Source organism: Anguilla rostrata, chromosome 12 (assembly GCF_018555375.3).
Source record: "Anguilla rostrata isolate EN2019 chromosome 12, ASM1855537v3, whole genome shotgun sequence".
NCBI lineage: Eukaryota > Metazoa > Chordata > Actinopteri > Anguilliformes > Anguillidae > Anguilla > Anguilla rostrata.
Window position 1 is genome coordinate 8037036 of NC_057944.1, and position 19373 is coordinate 8056408.

General features: G+C 50.8%; 1 protein-coding gene across 1 annotated transcript in view; it reads right to left on the minus strand.

Annotated features, from left to right (window-relative positions):
- Nucleotides 1-19373, minus strand: part of LOC135236748 (seizure protein 6 homolog) — an 81287-nt gene that overhangs the window by 17939 nt on the left and 43975 nt on the right. The window contains exons 5-9 of the mRNA XM_064303261.1: nucleotides 11330-11515; nucleotides 8301-8469; nucleotides 6708-6874; nucleotides 2909-3128; nucleotides 1234-1365 (exon numbers count right to left, since the gene is read on the minus strand). Of these exons, the coding sequence (XP_064159331.1) occupies nucleotides 1234-1365; nucleotides 2909-3128; nucleotides 6708-6874; nucleotides 8301-8469; nucleotides 11330-11515 (874 nt within the window). The remainder of the gene's footprint in view (nucleotides 1-1233; nucleotides 1366-2908; nucleotides 3129-6707; nucleotides 6875-8300; nucleotides 8470-11329; nucleotides 11516-19373) is intronic.

A 19373-nucleotide genomic window follows, 5' to 3' on the forward strand; every position in this document is an offset into this window, starting at 1 on the left:
TTGATTTTTCAATCATTCTGTTTCATGCTTACTTTGCGAAGGCAACAGGAAATAATAGTCATAACAGTAAAGCAATAAAGCATGGTTGAATAGAGCTGAATGGAGAGAGAGCTCCTTACACACACACACACACACACACACTTTCTCTCTCTCATCTCATATTTGTCTTAACCTGTCCTGTTTCACAGTGATCACATATCCTCTCCTGTTTGGGGCACCTGGTTTGTTTGCGTCTTCCTGTTTCAATGGCCAGGCTGTGATCACTTAATCTGTATTTGGAAAGGATCTGTCTCTGCTCCATATCTCTGACAGTGGAGAGATATTCTCCCAATTTGTAATTTCCTTTTAGCATATTATATCAATCTAGTTTGTTTTGCAGTTTTGTCTCTCCCTGTCCCTCTTTCTCTCACACACACACACACACAGTTTCTCTCACACTCGTTCTCTCACACTTTCAGCAGTTGTCAGAGAAAATACTCTCACACACTCATTCATTCTGTCTCTCCCTGCTCTCTTGCAACTTGCACTACGCTTGCATCAGTAATGCTTCATCCATCTCTGAGGTTGACTTCATTTCTTCTTTACTGATGATGCAAAATGCAGCCCCTTTCCAGAGGAGCCCTTACACACACACAAACACACACACATACACACACACAAACACACACACCCCATGCATACACACTGCATACCACAGCATGGCAGCATTCATAAGCACACTCAAACCTTCATAAAGACACTAACAGTCATATCATCAGGCATAACATCAAGTGCCATGTTTCATAGTAGGAACACAGCATAGGCTGTGATGGCTTGTCAGACAATAATGGGCTATGAACGATTAGAATTGATCAGAACGACATGCGCATCCCATTTTTGCACTTAAGAGGAGCCTTCAGGTCAAGTGTTGCCATGAACAAAGCGCTCTTTCCTGGGCAAGGCATCAGCAGGACAGCGGCAAGCTTAGCACTGGAAAACGATCATCCTTTATTCAGGCAGTGTTACCGTGGCAATGGCTGCGACGCATCTGAAATGCAGCGATTAACTGGATTGATGTGTTTGGAAGAGGCGTTTGAAGCAGCGTAATTCATGTGGACTGGTTTGTTGAGAGAGAGAGAGAGAGAGAGAGAGAGAGAGAGAGAGAGAGAGAGAGAGAGAGAGAGAGAGAGAGAGAGCATCTGGAGGGATGCTGTGAATAGCGTGTTTGTTATGGTGCGATGCGCTCGGACTCACGCTTGGATGTCCAGCATGATCCTCTTGTCCTCCTCCACGTGCACGCCCCAGATGCAGTCCTGGCCCCTGTCGTAGGCCTCGGGCCAGTTTGGAGAGAGGACCAGCCACGAGTCTGTAAATTCCACTGACCGGCTGAGAGGCAGGACAGTACGCAGTACACACACTACAAACGCACACCCATACCACACACATGCCCCTAACACACACACACACAGATCACACGCACACACCTATGCCTCGGCACGTGACACACACACACGACACCACACACACTCACCACACTACACACGCGCACACACCATTACACACACACACATGCACCCAAACACACACACACACACACACACACACATATGCCCGCACACACACACACACACATACACACACCCACACATGCACACACACACACTCACTCACACAGACACACACACACACCTCCATGGCTGTGACAGTATAGATTTCCCTCTTGCTTGCGCTGAAGTTAGTTTGTATCAGTGGGACTAAACCAGGAAGCGGTGGCTGTGAAGCTCAGATGAGACGCATGCACAAACGGCGGCACGGTCTCTTGACAGCACCCCCCCCCCCCGTCCCCACCTTCCCCCCGTCCCCACCCACCCCCCGTCCCACAGCGCCGCTCCCCCTCTCTGGCCCTCAGGGTGCGCTGTCAAATCCGCCCGCGCTTCTGACACAGCTCCCACTCGCGCGGGTTTGAACCCGCAACCCCGCCTGCCGTCACCGCTCGAGCGCCGCCGCTGCCGCTTTGTCTCAGAACCGGCTGCTGTGACGGCTGTGAGCGCGAAACTAAAAACGAACCTTCAAACGAAACTCTGCATTTCTTCACATTTCTGCACCTCCTGAACAGACAGGCCAGGCCAATTGTCGGGAAACTACATTAAACATCAATAATCAGCTGCCCATTTAATTATTTTAAGCCCAAGAGAAATTAATGCAACAATTAATGTAACAAATAATTAGAGATCATTCAGATAGCTGCTGAAAATCAATTTAAGTTGCACATATGAACAAATATGTGTTGTTTAAACTTCCTTCCTAATTAGCTTGTCTTTCACCCATGCACCCATGGATTAATAACCTGACGTCTGCAAGGGCCGACAGACAGTCTCTGGAGTGCGTTTATCTCACGCCCAGCCAGATAAGCACCTGACCAGGGTACCACACTATGACAGGGGTTAACAACACACACTGGGCTGGGTAATCCACACTGACGGGTCACTTAACACACGGGGTACCCACCACACTGGCTGGGTACCCAACACACTGACGGTACCAACACACACTGGACTGGGGTAACCCAACACACACTGGACTGGGGTAACCCAACACACACTGGACTGGGGTACAACCACCTGGTTGGGTACCACAACTGGACCAGGGGTACCCAACACACTGGACTGGGTAATGACCACACTGGACTGGGTACTTACACACTGGTACTGGGTTTACACCACTGACGGTACTAACCACCTGGTGGGGTAACCAGTACTAACCCGATTGGGGTACCCAACACACACTGACTTGCCGTCGCGGTGTGGCTCGGTCTGGCCCCGTTTGGCCCGAATGTCCGGGCTGACCCCTGTTTGGCCAGGTACTAGCCCCAGTTTGGCCCAAAGCTAACCCTGGTTGGGCCCGGTACTGACTACCCCTGACCCCTGACCCCTGACCCCGGCCCCGGCGCTCACCTCTGCAGGCCGGCTCGGTCTCGTTCCACTGCGGGCTGGCGGGGTCCACGCACTCCATGGTGACGGAGCCCTGCTCCAGCGTGTAGCCCGCGTCGCACGAGAACTCCACCACGGCGCCCACCGCCAGCGCCGCGTCGCTGCTGCTGAAGTTGCCGTACTTCACGAAGGGCTCGTAGCAGTGGCCCGGCCCGAACGCTGCGGAGAGACACGCCCGCCACCCCCCCCGCCCTCAGTCAGTCAGTCACCCGCCAACCGGCTTTCACACCACGCAGAGGCTACATTGCCCGAGGGGAGGGGCTACACACTCGGGGGTGGGGCCACACACATGCCAATCTCACACACCCCTCCCCTCTGACCTGCGACCCCATTCCCCTGGGTCCCCTCCACCCAAACGCCAGCACACAATGTCATGCGCTAGTTAACCTGCAACCTTCCAGCTTTACCGCTGCATGTTGTATGATAGTTACAAGGTGCCACCAGACGCTGGTCAAACGAATATTTGAAATACTTTAACTCTTTAGATTAATGTGCACCAACATAAATATACAATCATTCGAAAGAATGCCTTGTCCTGAATGCTTGCAATGACAGATATTTATTTTAAAAATTGGCAACCAGCCTTTCTGTAGGAATTCTGTTGGCGTTTAAAGGGTTAATGTGACCCAGTTGTGACATATAGACCCCCCCCCCCCCCCCATGTCTTCTGCCACTCCATAAATAAAAACTACATTTTATTCAACCAGATGCAGAATTAAAACAATATTTTACATAATTTGACATAACATTTTATTAGTTTATAACCCCCTCCCTCACTCCTACCCAGCCTGGTGCAGAACATTAATAAAAGAAATAAGGCTTCGCATTGTAGCGTAGTCTCTTCCTGGCTCATCAACAGCCCTTGTTCACAAAAGCAAAGCCATTCATTTTGTTAATGTTTCCCCTTCAGTGTGGCACTTATGTGTGACAATATGCTTACTGCAGCATGTCTTTTTACAATGTTTTTGTTTTGATTGCACCGCACTCAACCGGCGTTCATCTAACAATTTCTGTGCGCGCGACGCTGTAAATCGATCGGAATAAGAGCATCTGCTAAAAAAAAATAAAATAAACGGAGCTAAATGCAAATGCGTAAATTCAGCTCTCCCGCTCTTGCCTCGTTACTAGCGATGACCTCGCTGCTAATTATTCCTCTTTATCTCTGTCTGGCAGCGCTCACACCCTCGCTGTATTTTCCGCCTGCTGATTGGCTGTTAAGGGCTCCATTTTCCGCTAATAATGGAGCAGGATGTTGCACTCCACGGAGCTGAGGAAAGAACTTGAGGTCTTCACTTCTGAACAAGCTGGGTTTTAGTATTTGTCTCCGTAACCGCTGGCCTGAATCACTTTATTCTGTTTTCATTTTACGCTCTTGTATTTTTCCACCTTCAGTCACGTCGCTTGGTTGGACAGCGGAGTTGCTGAAACATCAGAGCCGTGCTGCGATATGCGGTCGCCGGTGAGCGCGCTCATTAGAGATGCGCTCCACGAGGCGGAAGCCCGCTCGGGTCTCACGCGCTAGCGGCTCTGATTGCGAGCCTGCAGAAATAGCTCTAAACCTCCGGCTCTTTCCCATTGCTTATTTTACCTTCCTGCATCAGTTCCTCGCGTCCTTTCTTCTTTCTTCAAGTGCCTTGGACCGCTGTCATGCGCATGGTTTAATGTGATGGTAAACTAAAGAGGGGTCAGGATGTTTGAGAACATTGCACATGTTTAGGGAACTGGGCTTGTAAAAGAGAGCTGCAGGTTTGATTCCAAGGTTCGGCACTGCTGTTGTACCCTTGAACAAAGGTGCTTCAACTAAATTGCATGATTTAAAAAATCAGTGTATGTTGCTGTGGATAAGAGCTGCAGCTAATGCCCCAAAATTTGGAACAGCTGGGTGGAGGGTGGAGCTGGGTATCTAGCTGTACATGATAATGATGATGACTTATTATTATTATTATTATATTGGAAGGTGCACCTTTAACCGAGATGCTGCACGGCCATTCAGGACCGCTCCGTGCGCACCGGCTTTGAAGCTTTGGGCCTTTAGCGTTTGGCATGCCTCCCTGCTCCACCCACAAGGCGGGGGAATTGGCCAATTAACGACACCTGCTCACCCGCTCATTTTACCCCAATCCTCCATGAATTATTCAGCCGCTACGGTGCAAATCATTTCATTCGCGCCTCTCCCACGCTACGAGCAGGGGCTGAGGTGTTTCTTAATTTAGACCGCACCGGCTTCTCCCACTTTACCGGCGCACATCAAACGGATCCGGCTCCGCGCGCATTCAATCTGATCATTTCGAAAAGGGCGGCTTTGACAGCTCGCGGAAACGGCGGTGCGCGAATAACACCTCTCGTAAATACAAACACGGCTGCGTGTTCCCCGTAAGCTCAGCGCACGGTCTTTTTTTTGCGTCCCATTAAAAACGAAAACGTGACCTCATCTGCGCGCAGTCTTCCGAGGCACGAGATTCATCTCCGGAGAACACAACAAACTTCGCTGACACATTTAAAAACCCCTCTCTACCTTTCGCATTTAATTCTTTCTCTTAATTAGATTTTATCGCCCGTGCTTGCTTGAAGGCTTGTTTTCCTATTGCATGAGTTCGCCCCTTAGCGTCTGTATTGTTTAATGAGCTTATTTACAAACTCTTTTCATGGTCAATGCCTTGTTACATTATTTCTTCTAGCTTTCTTATTTTCCATTATTTAGAAAGTGCTTTGTATAATAGTGTAAAAAAAAGAGCACTAGATAGTAAAGTTTATGGTTATGAGTGTGAGCCCAACACTGTGTGGCAGGGCCTTGTCTGTGTGGTATACAGAACAGACTTTCACAGGGGTCTGCTCTGAGCTGGGGAAAAAGATACTGGAGGGTACTTAATGAGGTCTGCATGTGACCGCCTGAAATGAGCGTTGCTTTGTACTCTGCCGATGGTTTGTAACTTTGCTGCACTGGGACTCACTGGTGCGAAGAGCGTTTTCGTAAAAGTAAAAAACGATTGATATCCGTGCTGATGAAAAGGACAGTGGAGAGCGCGTCTAGCTGCCTGATTAAAACTGAAAAACCAGTCCTTTTACGGCTGGCCAACGTCACAACACCAGCGCTCATACGTGTACAAAAACGAGAGGGAGAAAAAAATCAGCAAATGTGTGAGACAGCAAGCAAGCTTTCATCTACCCCCGCCACCTCACATCCTGAGGCCCCGCCCCAGTCCTCTCATTGGCCGCGTCGGGAAGGACTGAGACGCTGCTGGTACGGAGCGACGAATCACAGAAGAGAGTAAAAGCCTTCACGGACAGACTATGTGCCGGTTACTCCTGTCTGGCTGAGCCTGTTTCAGCTTTATTTGATTTCCTCTTCACTCGTTCGCCCAAGTGAAGAGGTAAGAGAGGCCGTGGCCCTCTTGATGTTTTTTTTTGGGGGGGAGGGGTGAAGAGAGGGATTTTCTCAGAAAGAGAGGTAAGGAATGTAGGTGAGGGTCCGAGTCCACCTCTCGGTGGATAGTACTGCTCGCAGCCCTGCTGAGGGGTATGAGGTGGGGGGGGGGGGTCACAGGGGCATCACAAGCGTCATTAATACCCACGCTGTATCTGGAAAAGGCTCGGCATGGACAACAAAAAACTCGAGCTGCCTCCTATTCGCTCAGTCACTCTGGTCTCTCTTTCTGGTTGCCGTGGCGATCTCGTTTATGACCTCACAGCGGCTGCTATAGCGGGTTGTCAGGGCAGGTTGCCGAGGCGGGGCGTTACCTTCGTATCTGACGGCAGCGCCGGTGGAGGTGCCCGAGCCGTCCGTGGTCAGCTCCAGGAACAGGTGGCGGGCGGAGCTGACCACGCCCTCGTTGGGCAGGTACTCCACCTCGTATGAGTCATACAGAGGTGGGGAGTCGATGTTGTTCCCGTTCTTTATCAACAGCCTGGAACAGCGGGGAGACAGAGAGACGTGTCTGACCACAGCATTAGCACAGTCTGTTTTACCTGAGCACAGCATTATCACAGCCTGTTTTACCTGAACACAGCATTAACACAGCCTGTTTTATCTAAACACAGCATTAACACAGCCTGTTTTACCTGAACACAGCATTAACACAGCCTGTTTTATCTAAACACAGCATTAACACAGCCTGTTTTACCTGAACACAGCATTAACACAGCCTGTTTTATCTAAACACAGCATTAACACCGCTTGTTTTACCTGACCACAGCATTTACACAGTCTGTTTTACCTGAACACTGCATTATCACAGCCTGTTTTACCTGAACACAGCATTAACACAGCCTGTTTTATCTAAACACAGCATTAACACCGCTTGTTTTACCTGAACACAGCATTAACACAGCCTGTTTTACCTGAACACAGCATTATCACAGCCTGTTTTATCTAAACACAGCATTGACACAGCTTGTTTTACCTGAACACAGCATTAACACAGTTTGTTTTACCTGAACACAGCATTAACACAGCCTGTTTTACCTGAACACAGCATTATCACAGCCTGTTTTATCTAAACACAGCATTGACACAGCTTGTTTTACCTGAACACAGCATTAACACAGTTTGTTTTACCTGAACACAGCATTAACACAGCCTGTTTTACCTGAACACAGCATTATCACAGCCTGTTTTATCTAAACACAGCATTAGCACAGGCTGCTTTACCTGAACACAGCATTAACACAGTTCGTTTTACCTGAACACAGCATTATCACAGCCTGTTTTATCTAAACACATTATTAACACAGCTCGTTTTACCTGAACACAGCATTAACAGCCTGTTTTACCTGAACACAACATTAACACAGCCTGTTTTACCTGAACACAGCATTAACACAGCCTGTTTCCCTGAATACAGCATTAACACAGCCTGAACACATTCCCTGAAGGGGCCACTAAAACAGTCTGATCTTCCACTCAAAGCAGGATAGCATATTTAGCAAAAGAATCTAGACCAACCCAAACTCCGCCCACATGTTTGTTCCCATGGAGACCTGCAGAAACCTGTCACTGTGCCCTATTAACAAAGCTGATGTGACAAGTACACAGGCCCTGCGGTGTCCCGTCCTCTGTGTTCCTGGGGGGAGCAGGGGGGGCTGGGATGTGTAGTCCTGCTCCTGCACTGCAGGTGGGATTCAGACCACTTTAACTCCAGCAGCCTGGAGGGCAGAATGGCAGGCTGGAGCAGGCCCTGTCAGCGCACGGTTAGCATGTAGCCGCTAACCGCTGCAGTGTCTGTGGGGGTCACTGGTGGGAGCCACGCGTGAGGCAAACGCCAATGAATTTACCCGCGTATACGGTGGGGGGGGGGGGGGGTTGGTAAAGGGGGCGGGAGTGGGGGCGCGTACCTGTCGTCGTCCTCGGCCAGGGCCACCTTCTCGAAGTGCACGTGCAGCCTGTGGCCCTCGGGGGCCTCCAGCACCCAGTGGCAGGTCAGGTTGTTGCTGTAGTTGCCGGGGAAACCGGGCGACACGATGCGGCCCACCGAGGCGTTCCTGACCACTCCCCCACACGAGGCTGCACCCGCCGGGGAGAGAGAGAGGAACATGGAGAGGAGGAGAGAGAGAGGGAGAGGGGAGGAGGGGGGGAGAGAGAGAGGAACACAGAGGAGGAGAGAGAGAGAGGAACATGGAGAGGAGGAGAGAGAGAGAGAGGAACACGGAGAGGAGAGAGAGAGGAACATGGACAGGAGGAGAGGGGGGGGAGAGAGAGAGGAACACAGAGAGGAGGAGAGAAAGAGAAGGGGAGGGAGAGGAGGAGAGGGAGAGAGGAGGGGGAGAGATGGAGAGAGAGAGGAATACAGAGAGGAGGAGAGAAAGAGGAACACGGAGAGGAGGAGAGAGAGAGGAGGGGAGGAGGGGGAGAGAGAGAGGAACACAGGAACGAGGGGAGGGGGAGAGGAGGAGCGGGAGAGAGAGAGGGAGAGGAGGACAGGAAAGGAGGGAAAGGAGAGGAGGAGAGGGGAGGGAGAGAGAGAGGAACACAGAGACGAGGAGAGGGGGGGAGAGACAGGAACACAGGGAGGAGGAGAGAAAGAGGAGGGGAGGAGGGGAATAGGAGGAGAGGGAGAGAGGGAAAGGAGGGGAGGAGAGGAGAAAGAGAGGAACACAGGGAGGAGAGGAGAGAGGAGGAGAAGGGGAGAGGAGGATAGAGAGAGGAGTAGAGAGAGAAGAGAGGGACAGGAGAGAGAGAGGAGGGGAGGGAGAGGAGGAAAGGAGACAGGAGGACAGGCAGAGAACAGAGATAAAATTAAACCTCAATCTGAATTTCTGTCAACCTAGCCGGGCAGACAGTTAAATTAAGGCAAGCATTCTGATTGGCCAGTCAAGCCTTGTCCCGCTGCAGTAATCGCCCTTTGGCTGACCTGTCCAAAGAGATCAGCATGGCCCACACATACCTTTAAAATTGCATTTCCTCTTTCTCTCCATCTCTACCTCTCTCCCTCCCTCCTTCCCTCACACACACACACACACACACATATAATAATGCACTTTATTTGAAATGACATCTTTCTGAATGCCCAAGGTCACATTACACTTGAGCACAAAAGAATAAAAATAAATATACTAGAGATGTAACAGTTCATGTAAAAAAAAAAACAAAAGGTTCAGTTGCACATATTTGTTTAGTTTTTTTTTTTTTGGAAAAGACCTCACAGCTTTGTGCTTATTTTCTATTTGTCATGTAAAGGGAATATCGACCATTTCTATCCGATGTCACAACACAGCACTGAAAGTTAGGAATACAAAGATCCGTTAACTTGTACTGCTTTCATATACATTTTTAAAAATCCAGCGGAACTATTTACACAGAAGTTATGGCAGGTGGAGCTCATAACACCAGTCAGTCAGTCAGTTTGCAAAATGGCATGAGCGTGAGAAAAACCACAGTCAGAGGACTGCAGTATGTATTCACTGTTAACAATGGTAGAGATGGGGGGGAAAAGGTAGCGGATAAAACAACATCAGTATGCATTGCTTCGCTAGTTTTGTCAGATGCCAGTGGAAACATATTTCCATTGGTGTGTTCATTACGAGCACAAGAAGCACAATTTTAACAAAGTGGTGCTTCACCTTTAGAGAGAAGGAGCAACTTGCGATTTCAACCATGTTCTTTTTTTCATTTTAATACAGTGAAATACTGCTTTTACATTTCAAGTGGGAAAAACCATTTTTCTTTTTAAAATTGACTATCTTTAATCTGAGATTCAAGTTAATGAATGTGCTTTTTCTTGTCCGGGCACTTTTCCTTTTGAAGGAAGACCTGTGTTCTCAAGCCCTGATAATGGTTTGATTACATTTTGAAAACCGTTTCATCCGTTTTTCCTCAAATAAATGAAAACTAGATTGGCATTGACAAGAGTACCTTCTCCTCTGCTTTATCAAAAACATACATACACATATATGCACACATTGACACACACCTGTGTACGTACAAACACGTGAATATGCACGCACACACACACGTAAACACACACGCACACACACACACACAGAGACATACATATGTACGCATGCTCGCAGACACACGCACACACATACACACACATACACGCACACACACACAACAAACTAAGTTTTAGCTGCGTAGTTACTGCACTGTCCACAGCCTACGCATCAAAACTCCTGGCAAATTTTGGCAGTGACACGGACGGGACGGGACCTAGACTGCGGGGCACATAACTGCACTAAAAACAACCGCCTCACACAAACACCGTTCAGCAATTTAAAAGACCGCATCAGCGTTCGAGCGCAATGCTTAAAATTCACCTCCACGCTGCCGCAAACACAGCAGCTGCCAGCGTTAAGCCCAAAATCAATGATTAAACCCAATTAGCTTCTGTGGAAACACATGCAAGACGCACCAGGGCTCGCTGGAGTCAGGTCCAATTACTCCCGCGCGGGGAGAAATATTAATTCACTTATCGGTCTGCCCGGTGATATTGACCGGCCTGCCACGTTTCTTTCTGCCGAGGGGCCTTTACGACCGCACAAATCTCTCCTGAGCCATCAGGAATACCATGAGCTTTATGATATTCATACGGTTTCAGGCCATTAGCTTGAAGGGCGATTGATTGAAGTCAAATAGTGTTGAAGGATGAGGGCTGCTTATCGACTTCGACCGACAGACGCGCGGCGAACGGGAGAGGAGTGCGGATTATGGTCAGGGTAAGTGAGTGTGAGTGTGTGTGTGTGTGTGTGTGGGTGTTTGTGTGTATGTGTGTGTGTGCATGCAAGTGTGTGTGTGTGTGTGTGTGTGTGTATGTGTGTGTGAGAGAGTTTGTGTGTGCATGCAAGTGTGAGTGTGCGCGTGTGTACGTGCTTGTGTGTATGTGTGTGTGTACTGTGTGTATTTGTGCGCATATACACTGGCTGACCCTGGCACTGCGGTTCCTTGCCGCTCCAGTAGGGGGTGGTGGCGTTGCGGCAGGTGAGTGTGGGCGGGCCCTGCAGCTGGTACCCGGTGAGGCAGTAGAAATAGGCCTCGCCCCCCGAGTGCAGGCTGCTGACAGACACGTCCCCGTAGGCCGGCCTCTGCGGGAACACACAGCTGAGCACGAACGCTGGAGAGAGAGGGAGGGAAAGAAGGAACCTTACACACTGTAACAGACAGTAGCACTTACACACTGTAACAGACAATAACGGTTATACACTGTAACAGACAATAACGGTTATACACTAACAGACAGTAGCGGTTACACACTGTAACAGACAGAAACGGTTATACACTGTAACAGACAGTAACAGTTACACCCTCAAACAGACAGTTACAGTAACACACCGTAACAGACAGTAACATTTACACAATGTAACAGACAGTAAAGGTTACACAATGTAGCAAACAGTAACAGTTACACACTGTAACTGACAGGAACAGTAAAACACAGTAACCATCAGTAACAGTAACACATTGTAACAGAGAGTAGCAGTTACACACTGTAACAGACAGGAGCAGTTATGCATTGAAACAGACAGTAGCAGTAACCCATTGTAACAGACAGTAACACAGTCCACTCCCCTGAGTTCTGCTTTGAAACTCTGTTTAGCTGGCATGCAGAGTGCTGCCTAATTCCCCAAATGCCAGTGACTTCCTGTTTTATGACCTTTAAGTGTTTTGTTTTAACAAACTGCTCAGGGGTCCCGCGTGACTCCTGGTGTGACGTACCGGCTCCCTGCTTAATGGAAGAACGAGAAAAATAATTCTGCCTTCTATTCGAAATTATAGCCAATAAAGAACAAAAACCTCAACCCGCCTATCAGAAATAATGTTTTGTGGCTGAAGAGACCTGGAGTTCACCTTCACATGAATGCTATTAAAGCTGTGTGCGCGTTCGGTATTGTACACAGAATTCTGAAAGAGAAAATCAAGAATTAAATAGGCTCAGCGGTACACGGAAGAGCGGAGATTTGGCTTCAGTGCCGGATGAAGTTAGTCCACTGCCCCCTGTGGCACGGAGGCTCTCTGACAAACATCACTAATGTTTTCATTTCACCCAGGGGAACTGGGCCCTTTCCTTCTGTTAGGCAGCATGCAGCTGCATTAAACGCCAACTTTCCTCTTTCTCTTCTCCTTCTTACAACCCGGTGTGGTGCAGGCCAGGGTCACACGTTAAGCACACAAGGATGCAGAGACCAGCAGATCCTCACCGTGCCACAGGAGGGCGCCACCACTCTCAGCCCGGGCAAAACACACAGCCGCGGACGTCCAGTGACCGGTGTGCCTAGGTGCACCATGGGAGCGTGGAGCTCGCGCAATACGCGTGGGCACATCCTGCGTTCTAAGCAGTAACGTCCACGTAGACTTGATCTCTGAATGACACACTGAAATCACAGGGACAGCGTTCTGTTGGCCCAGCCAAGGCCAACCAAGCAAGCTCCTTTGGTTTATTTTACCTGCAAACCCGTGCTAGGCTCAGAACAGCATGACAGCCAGTATCCGTGGCGACCCCGACAGAGAGGGGCGGAGCCTGAGGAGCCTGCGATGTGGCCCCGCCCCCTGGTCTCCGGGGCGAAGGTGAGAGAACGCTCCGACGGAGTCGACGAGCCGGCGAGCCTTCAGACGGACCCTCCTACTCCGCGCACCGAGCGACGCACACGCTCCCCCCCCCTCACACGCGCCTCTTCTCCTGTCCTACAGGCGCACCGCGAAATGCACTCTGCTGGAATCTCGCGGTGTGCCTGTCCCACGGCTCCGCTGCGGCGAATCGGCGGCCAGCCCGGCGACGGGCGGCGCCAGACGACGCCTCGTTTTTTGCCAGGAACGGCCTCTCGCTCGCTCGCTCGCCGCCGAAACCAGCCAGCCCCCTTGCTAATGTGGGGCCCGGGGAGGGGAGCGGCGGCCATTTCCCTAATAGCGTTTATTGAGCGGTCGACCGTTTCAATCGAGCGTTTAACCCCGACCGTATAAACGTCGATACGTCAGGGCCGCAGGTTGCGGTTTCTCCCTACCTGGTAATTCACTACCGGCTCCGTCCCTGGGACAGCGCTATTGATCCCGGTTTAAGGGTAATGTTTCAGCGCTGAAGTCGCATACGCCAGCCGCACTGCTCCTGCCACATTAAGTCCTGTGTTTATGTCTCTGGCCGGTCCCCCGTCTCTGAGGAAGAGGAGGAGGGGGCCGGGGGGGGTTCCGATTCCTGTAGCGATTTGCTGACGCATTACCCCTGCGTTTCCGAACCCGTCCCAGAATTCCTTGGGGGACGGCGGGACAGCTTTGGCGTGATCGCAGTCTAGACCACGGGGAACATTTGTCTATGAGCTGGATGTTCCCCCCTAAAATCTGTGTGCTCTGTGTGCTGTCACTGGGGAGGGGTGGAGCTTAAGCTCAAAAGCTTTTCTCTGCGGTTACTCTGCCTGAATGCATTAACCATGCTAGACTTCACTATACTAATTATGTTCTGAATACTCGGGGCTTTGCCTTAGTTTGAATGGCAGACCTGCAGCTCCAGCCGTCACAGCAACATGAACTACAAACCAGGCAAACAAGGGAAGGAATCACGCGTGCGGACCGTCCCCGCTCCACTGACCTTCTACCGCTACCAAGAGCCACGTAGAGGCACTGCCAACAGCCGCAGCGTGGTTGACCGCACAAATCACGCCGACCAGGTCGAAACCGAGCGCTGTAGAGGCGTCCGGCGGCGCCCGTCCTGTAACCACGGAGACGAAGCCACCCGAAAGCGCTCGCTCCCGTCTTTTTCCGACGAGGGGAAACGAAACCACGTCTAGGCGAGACCTTCTGATTGGCCGAAAGCGAAGGGGGCGGTGACCTTCCTGTCGTCGGCTTAATTGGCGTCTTAACTCAGTCTCAATTATTAGTTTCGCTATGACAAACTCCAGGGAGGCCGCGTGATTGCCGTCAAACACGACGTCATCAGCGCAAACACACCGATGAATCGGTCGGCCACTGCACTTAATTAATGGACACGCAACTGAAGCGAGAGGACGCAGGAAGGACGTTGAACGGCGAGCAGGAAGGCGGCCGGTTCCGTAATCTGACGCGTACCGAGTAACGCGTCGCGACTCGACCCAAACGCACCGCGCCGCCCAGCTGGGACGGGGCACACCCGTGGCACCTGACAGCGATGGCCACGCGCCAATTTACACTTTCAACTGAAGGGAACTGAACTGCTGAACTGGCTGGATCATTCAGCATGTACACAACACAAGGTCAGCACCATGGATTGAATGTGGACGCACAATTATCAGAGGGTACGCCCTACTAAGGAAGATTGCCCTATACTAAGAGTTATGCTCTATACTTCTGCAGTGGTTATGCCACTCCATGTAGGTCATCTGGGCGGCAGTGTAGTATAATGGATAAGGAATTAATCTTGTAACCTAAAGGTCACAGGTTCGATTCCCAGATAGGCCACTGCTGTTGTACCCTTGAGCAAGGTACTTAACCTGCATTGCTTCAGTTCATATCCAGCTGTATAAATGGAAGCAATGTAAATGCTATGTAAAAGTTGTGTAAGTCGCTCTGGATAAGAGCGTCTGCTAAATGCCAGTAATGTAATGTGATCCGGTGTTTATAAAACTCTGACGGCTTTCTAACCTGGCCCCCAAATACGAAGCCTCACGTCCGCCAAGCAGACCGCCGCCTCTTAGATCGGCGAGCCCCGACCGGCCTCCAGAGCGAAACCCAGCGGTCCGGCCGCGCGCTAATCTACACGTGTAGCAGGAGACGCGCGTCAAACTGGTATTTAATCACCGCTATTAATGCGCCGCGCTGGAATTAATTATGCAAAAATTAATTTCCATCTCGCAGCCGTGTCAATGTGGGGGGGGGGGGGTGGGGCGGTAATTACAGTCAGCGCGCTTCGCTCTCTGCGACCGCGGTCTCGGTCGTGTTCACACGCGCGACTCCTCCTCTGTGATTGCGTTCGCGTCTTTTTCACATTTCACGCCGCCGCGGTCGCGTTTAAAAATGAGAAGCGACGCGGCTTTAATTGAGCTGAATGGGACTGTCCGACGCTCTCTCTCACTCCGTCTCTCTCCCTCCCTCTCTCTCCCTCTCGCACTCTCTCTCACTCCCTCCCTCCCGCTCCCTCTCACTCCCTCCCAACCTCTCTCTCTCTCTTTCCCTCCCTCTCACTCCCTCTCTCTCTCTCTCTCTCTCTCTCTCTCCTGTGCTTTTCGAAACAGGCCGAAGAGCTCCAAGCAGCAATCAATTCTCAATAATGACTTAATTAGGCCTTTTTCTGAGAAGGGATGGATGCTTATTAAGAGCGGAGAGGACGGCGTGACTTTTAATGGGGCGGTCCGCTTCTCGCAAGCGTTGCCGGGAACACGCCGGCGCGTATTAGTTTTTAATTAAAGGGACAGCGCGGGCCCTGCTTTTCGATCCGTGAAATGGGCACTGACCCCCCTGATGCCACTGTGAGCTGCTAGCCGGGTCAGAGAAACCTTCGGCATATTACAGAATAAACAGTTTCCAAACCTGGGGCTCTTTTCAGTCGCTCATTTTACCTCCATCCTTTTCCTCGCTCCTTAGCTCCGCCCATCGGAGGACGCAACGAAAGGACGCGAGGAAAGGATGTGAGGAAAGGATGCGAGGAAAGGATGCGAGGAAAGGATGTGAGGACTGCGTGCGCCATCGTCACGGGTTACGGGCTCAGGGGGGGTCCCCGTGCATTTTAACATCACCTCAGTAAAATGGCCGACACTTCGCACCTTTTCACACCTTCTTCGAGCATAAACAACGGCGATAGCAGGCAGAGCGCTAGCTGTTTGTGAGGCTCAAACAGCAGGGTGAGCCCCACAGTGCAGGGCTACTGAGATCCAAGGGGTCCTTACCCCCCCCTCCGAGCGCTAATTCAAACAGCGCTAATTCTCCTTAAACGCACCTCGCTCCCCCCCGGAGCTCGGGCGAGTTTGGAGCGAGACGGGCGCCGGGGGCCCCCGACTCTTTACGCCGGGGGCCCCTGGGGTGATTGGGGCTCTGATAGGTGCGTTTGCTTCCCGGGGTCATGCGGTACGGTTCTAATTAAAGAGCACGTGGCCGCGCTCGCCGGCACCTGCGCCCGGCTGCGTTAAATCAAGCCTCGGACGCCCCGGCACCGCTAACCCGAGGCAGACGTCCGCGGGCGAGGGGGCAATGATGACCACAGCGGCAGAGCGAAGAGAGAGAGAAGAGAGAGAAGAGAGAGAGAAGGAGAAAGATGAGAACGGAGAGAGACCAGGGAGAGAGAGAGAGCCGGAGCAGAGGATGGAATAGGACCGGACCTCGAGTCCCAGAGAGGCGGCAGATCCCAGCCACTGGGTGCCTGGACAGTACCAGCACATGGGTACCCTGCACCAGGGTCCTGCTACACTGCACATGGGTAACCCTGTCCCACCAGTACATTCAGAGAGACATCCATTCTCATTATCCAAATTAGTCAGAGAAGAAATCAACAGAAATCAAAACAAGAAAACAACAAAAAAAAACACAACAAAAACTAAAAATAAATAATGAAAGTAAAAATACCCACAGGCTAAAAAATTCATTAATACATTTTTTAAAAGACAGTTTGAAAGAGAGGGAGAGAGAGAGAGAGAGAAGGACAGAGAGACAGACAGAGAGAGAGGGAGAGAGAGGTAGAGAGAGAGTAGCTGCTATAAATGGCATTAACAGGGCAGAGTTTTCTGGGGACTCAGAGCTCCAGAGAGAGCAGTGAGCGATGTGTGTGCAGAAGCCAGGGTGCACCATCACACAGGAGCTTATCTCTCCGCACAGACACGCTGGGGTTGCTGGGGAGGGGGGTTATGGGTAGGACGGGGGGGGGGGGGGGAGGAGTGGTGGGGGAAGGAGTGAGGAATTTTGGGTAGAGTGGGTTAAAGCTGACTGGCTTGCTGGGGGTATCTGATGACCGGCTGGATGAAAGAAATGAAAGAGAGTGTGAGAGAAAGAGAGAGTGTGTGAGAGAGAAAATGCGCAGGATGAATAAATGAAAGAGTGAGAGTGGGGGAGAGAAAAGGCACAGGATGAATAAATGAAAGAGTGAGAGTGTGAGAGAGAAAATGGGCAGGATGAATAAATGAAAGAGTGAGAATGTGAGAGAGAAAATGGGCAGGATGAATAAATGAAAGAGTGAGAGTGTGAGAGAGAAAATGGGCAGGATGAATAAATGAAAGAGTGAGAGTGTGAGAGAGAAAATGGGCAGGATGAATAAATGAAAGAGTGAGAGTGGGGGAGAGAAAAGGCACAGGATGAATAAATGAAAGAGTGAGAATGTGAGATGGAAAAAGCACCTTGAGTCCCCTGGTACCGCTGTGCTGTGGCAGATAGGGGGCGCCACAAGCATGCCTGCCTTTCAGTGGGGTGTGGCCCGCGAGTGACTGACAGGTGTCAGAGCGGGTTGGTCATCTCTGTCAAATGCAGCCACTTCCAAACGACACCCTCTCCTCATTGTTTACCACTCAGTGCTGACCAACCAGCCCTCTGAGCGCCCCACAGCCTGCACCGCTACACGGCGACCATCAGGGGGCGCAAGAGCTGCAACCGACAGCAAAATGACAGGATCGAGGCGGAATTGTAGCTAAACAACGGACTGCCCGTGATAGCTATCGATTTGAGCACCGTGAAAAAAAGAAGGAGAAAAAGAAACGCCGAGATGAGACTTTCCTACACGCGATTAATCATTAGCTACCGAAGGTACAAGATATTCTCCGTCTCACACTCTCGATTGGTTTATCCTTCGCTTCTATTGATTCCGTTCCCCGAACAACCTGCGAAGGGTAGCTCTGTCTCTCGCAGACGATGACGTCACCACATCATTACCGGCTGGCGGAGAAGCCCATTCGCACGCAATTACCGTTTGTCAAAACACAAGAATATGGATAAAACCGCTAACAATCATCCGCTAGTTTCGGCGCGTATTTGGATATCCGGCGATAATGCGCTCGCGACGCTCGGCTTTCCAAACGGATGCCGAAGCGATGATTTGCGCTAATGTTCGGAGCGGTTAGCCTCACGCCGCAGCGAGCGTATTTATTTACGTCCGCCCGCCCGTGATTAACGCGCTGTCGGCGATCGCGGCGCGGCTACGGGACCGCGCAGTTCCCTCCCGTTTATTTGCCGTTACTTAATCGGCTTGTGGCAGGTTTTTCCAACGCAGCCATAAAGCCGTCACCCGAGAGAGACAGAATGCTGAAGTGAGGGAAAGACGGCAGAGACGGAGGGTTCATTAGCAGCTCTAGCAGATTTTGAGAGCTGTGACTCGCGCAGCGTAAAAAATGACTGTCCCAGGAAGCAGGTGCAGGAAGATGCACTGATTGGGCGATGCGTCGTGGAATCCCCGAGGCACACGTTGCCCGTCCGCATCACGGACTGCAGAAGACATAGGGACCGAGTGACTATGGCAGGGGTGGCCAACCCTGGTCCTGGGGAGCCGCAGGGTCTGCTGGTTTTTGTTTTCACCTTAAATACAGCAACCACTTAGCCTGAAGAAACCAGGTGAGGTGAGTTAACTGTGTAATCAACTGCTATAATTGATCAATTAAGTGCAGAGTAAAAACTAAAACCAGCAGACCCTGTGGCTCTCCAGGACCTGGGTTGGCCACCCCTGGACTATGGCATCACCCTTCGACTCTCCATGGGCTTGGCCAAAAGCGTTTCGAAACTGCGGAAGTGCAGCTTTCAGGCGCTGCCATGTTGGACAAACAGGACCCAGAGACTCTGCTGTAGGGAAAATGGTCGGCCCTTGTATGGGCATGAAGTCCAGCCGAGTTTGGGTCGTCCACTAAGCGTGTGAGGCACAGTGACTCGGTTGTGACGCAAACTCTCTCAGATTTGTCCATAAAATATTAAAATATTCTCCAAATAACACAATAGCTTAACAAATCGGCACATGGGGAGACATCAGACAAATAAAAACCACCTACTGCAGCTAATTTTCCTTGACTTTATATTTTGACAGTATTTTTGGCTGGACCGCAACA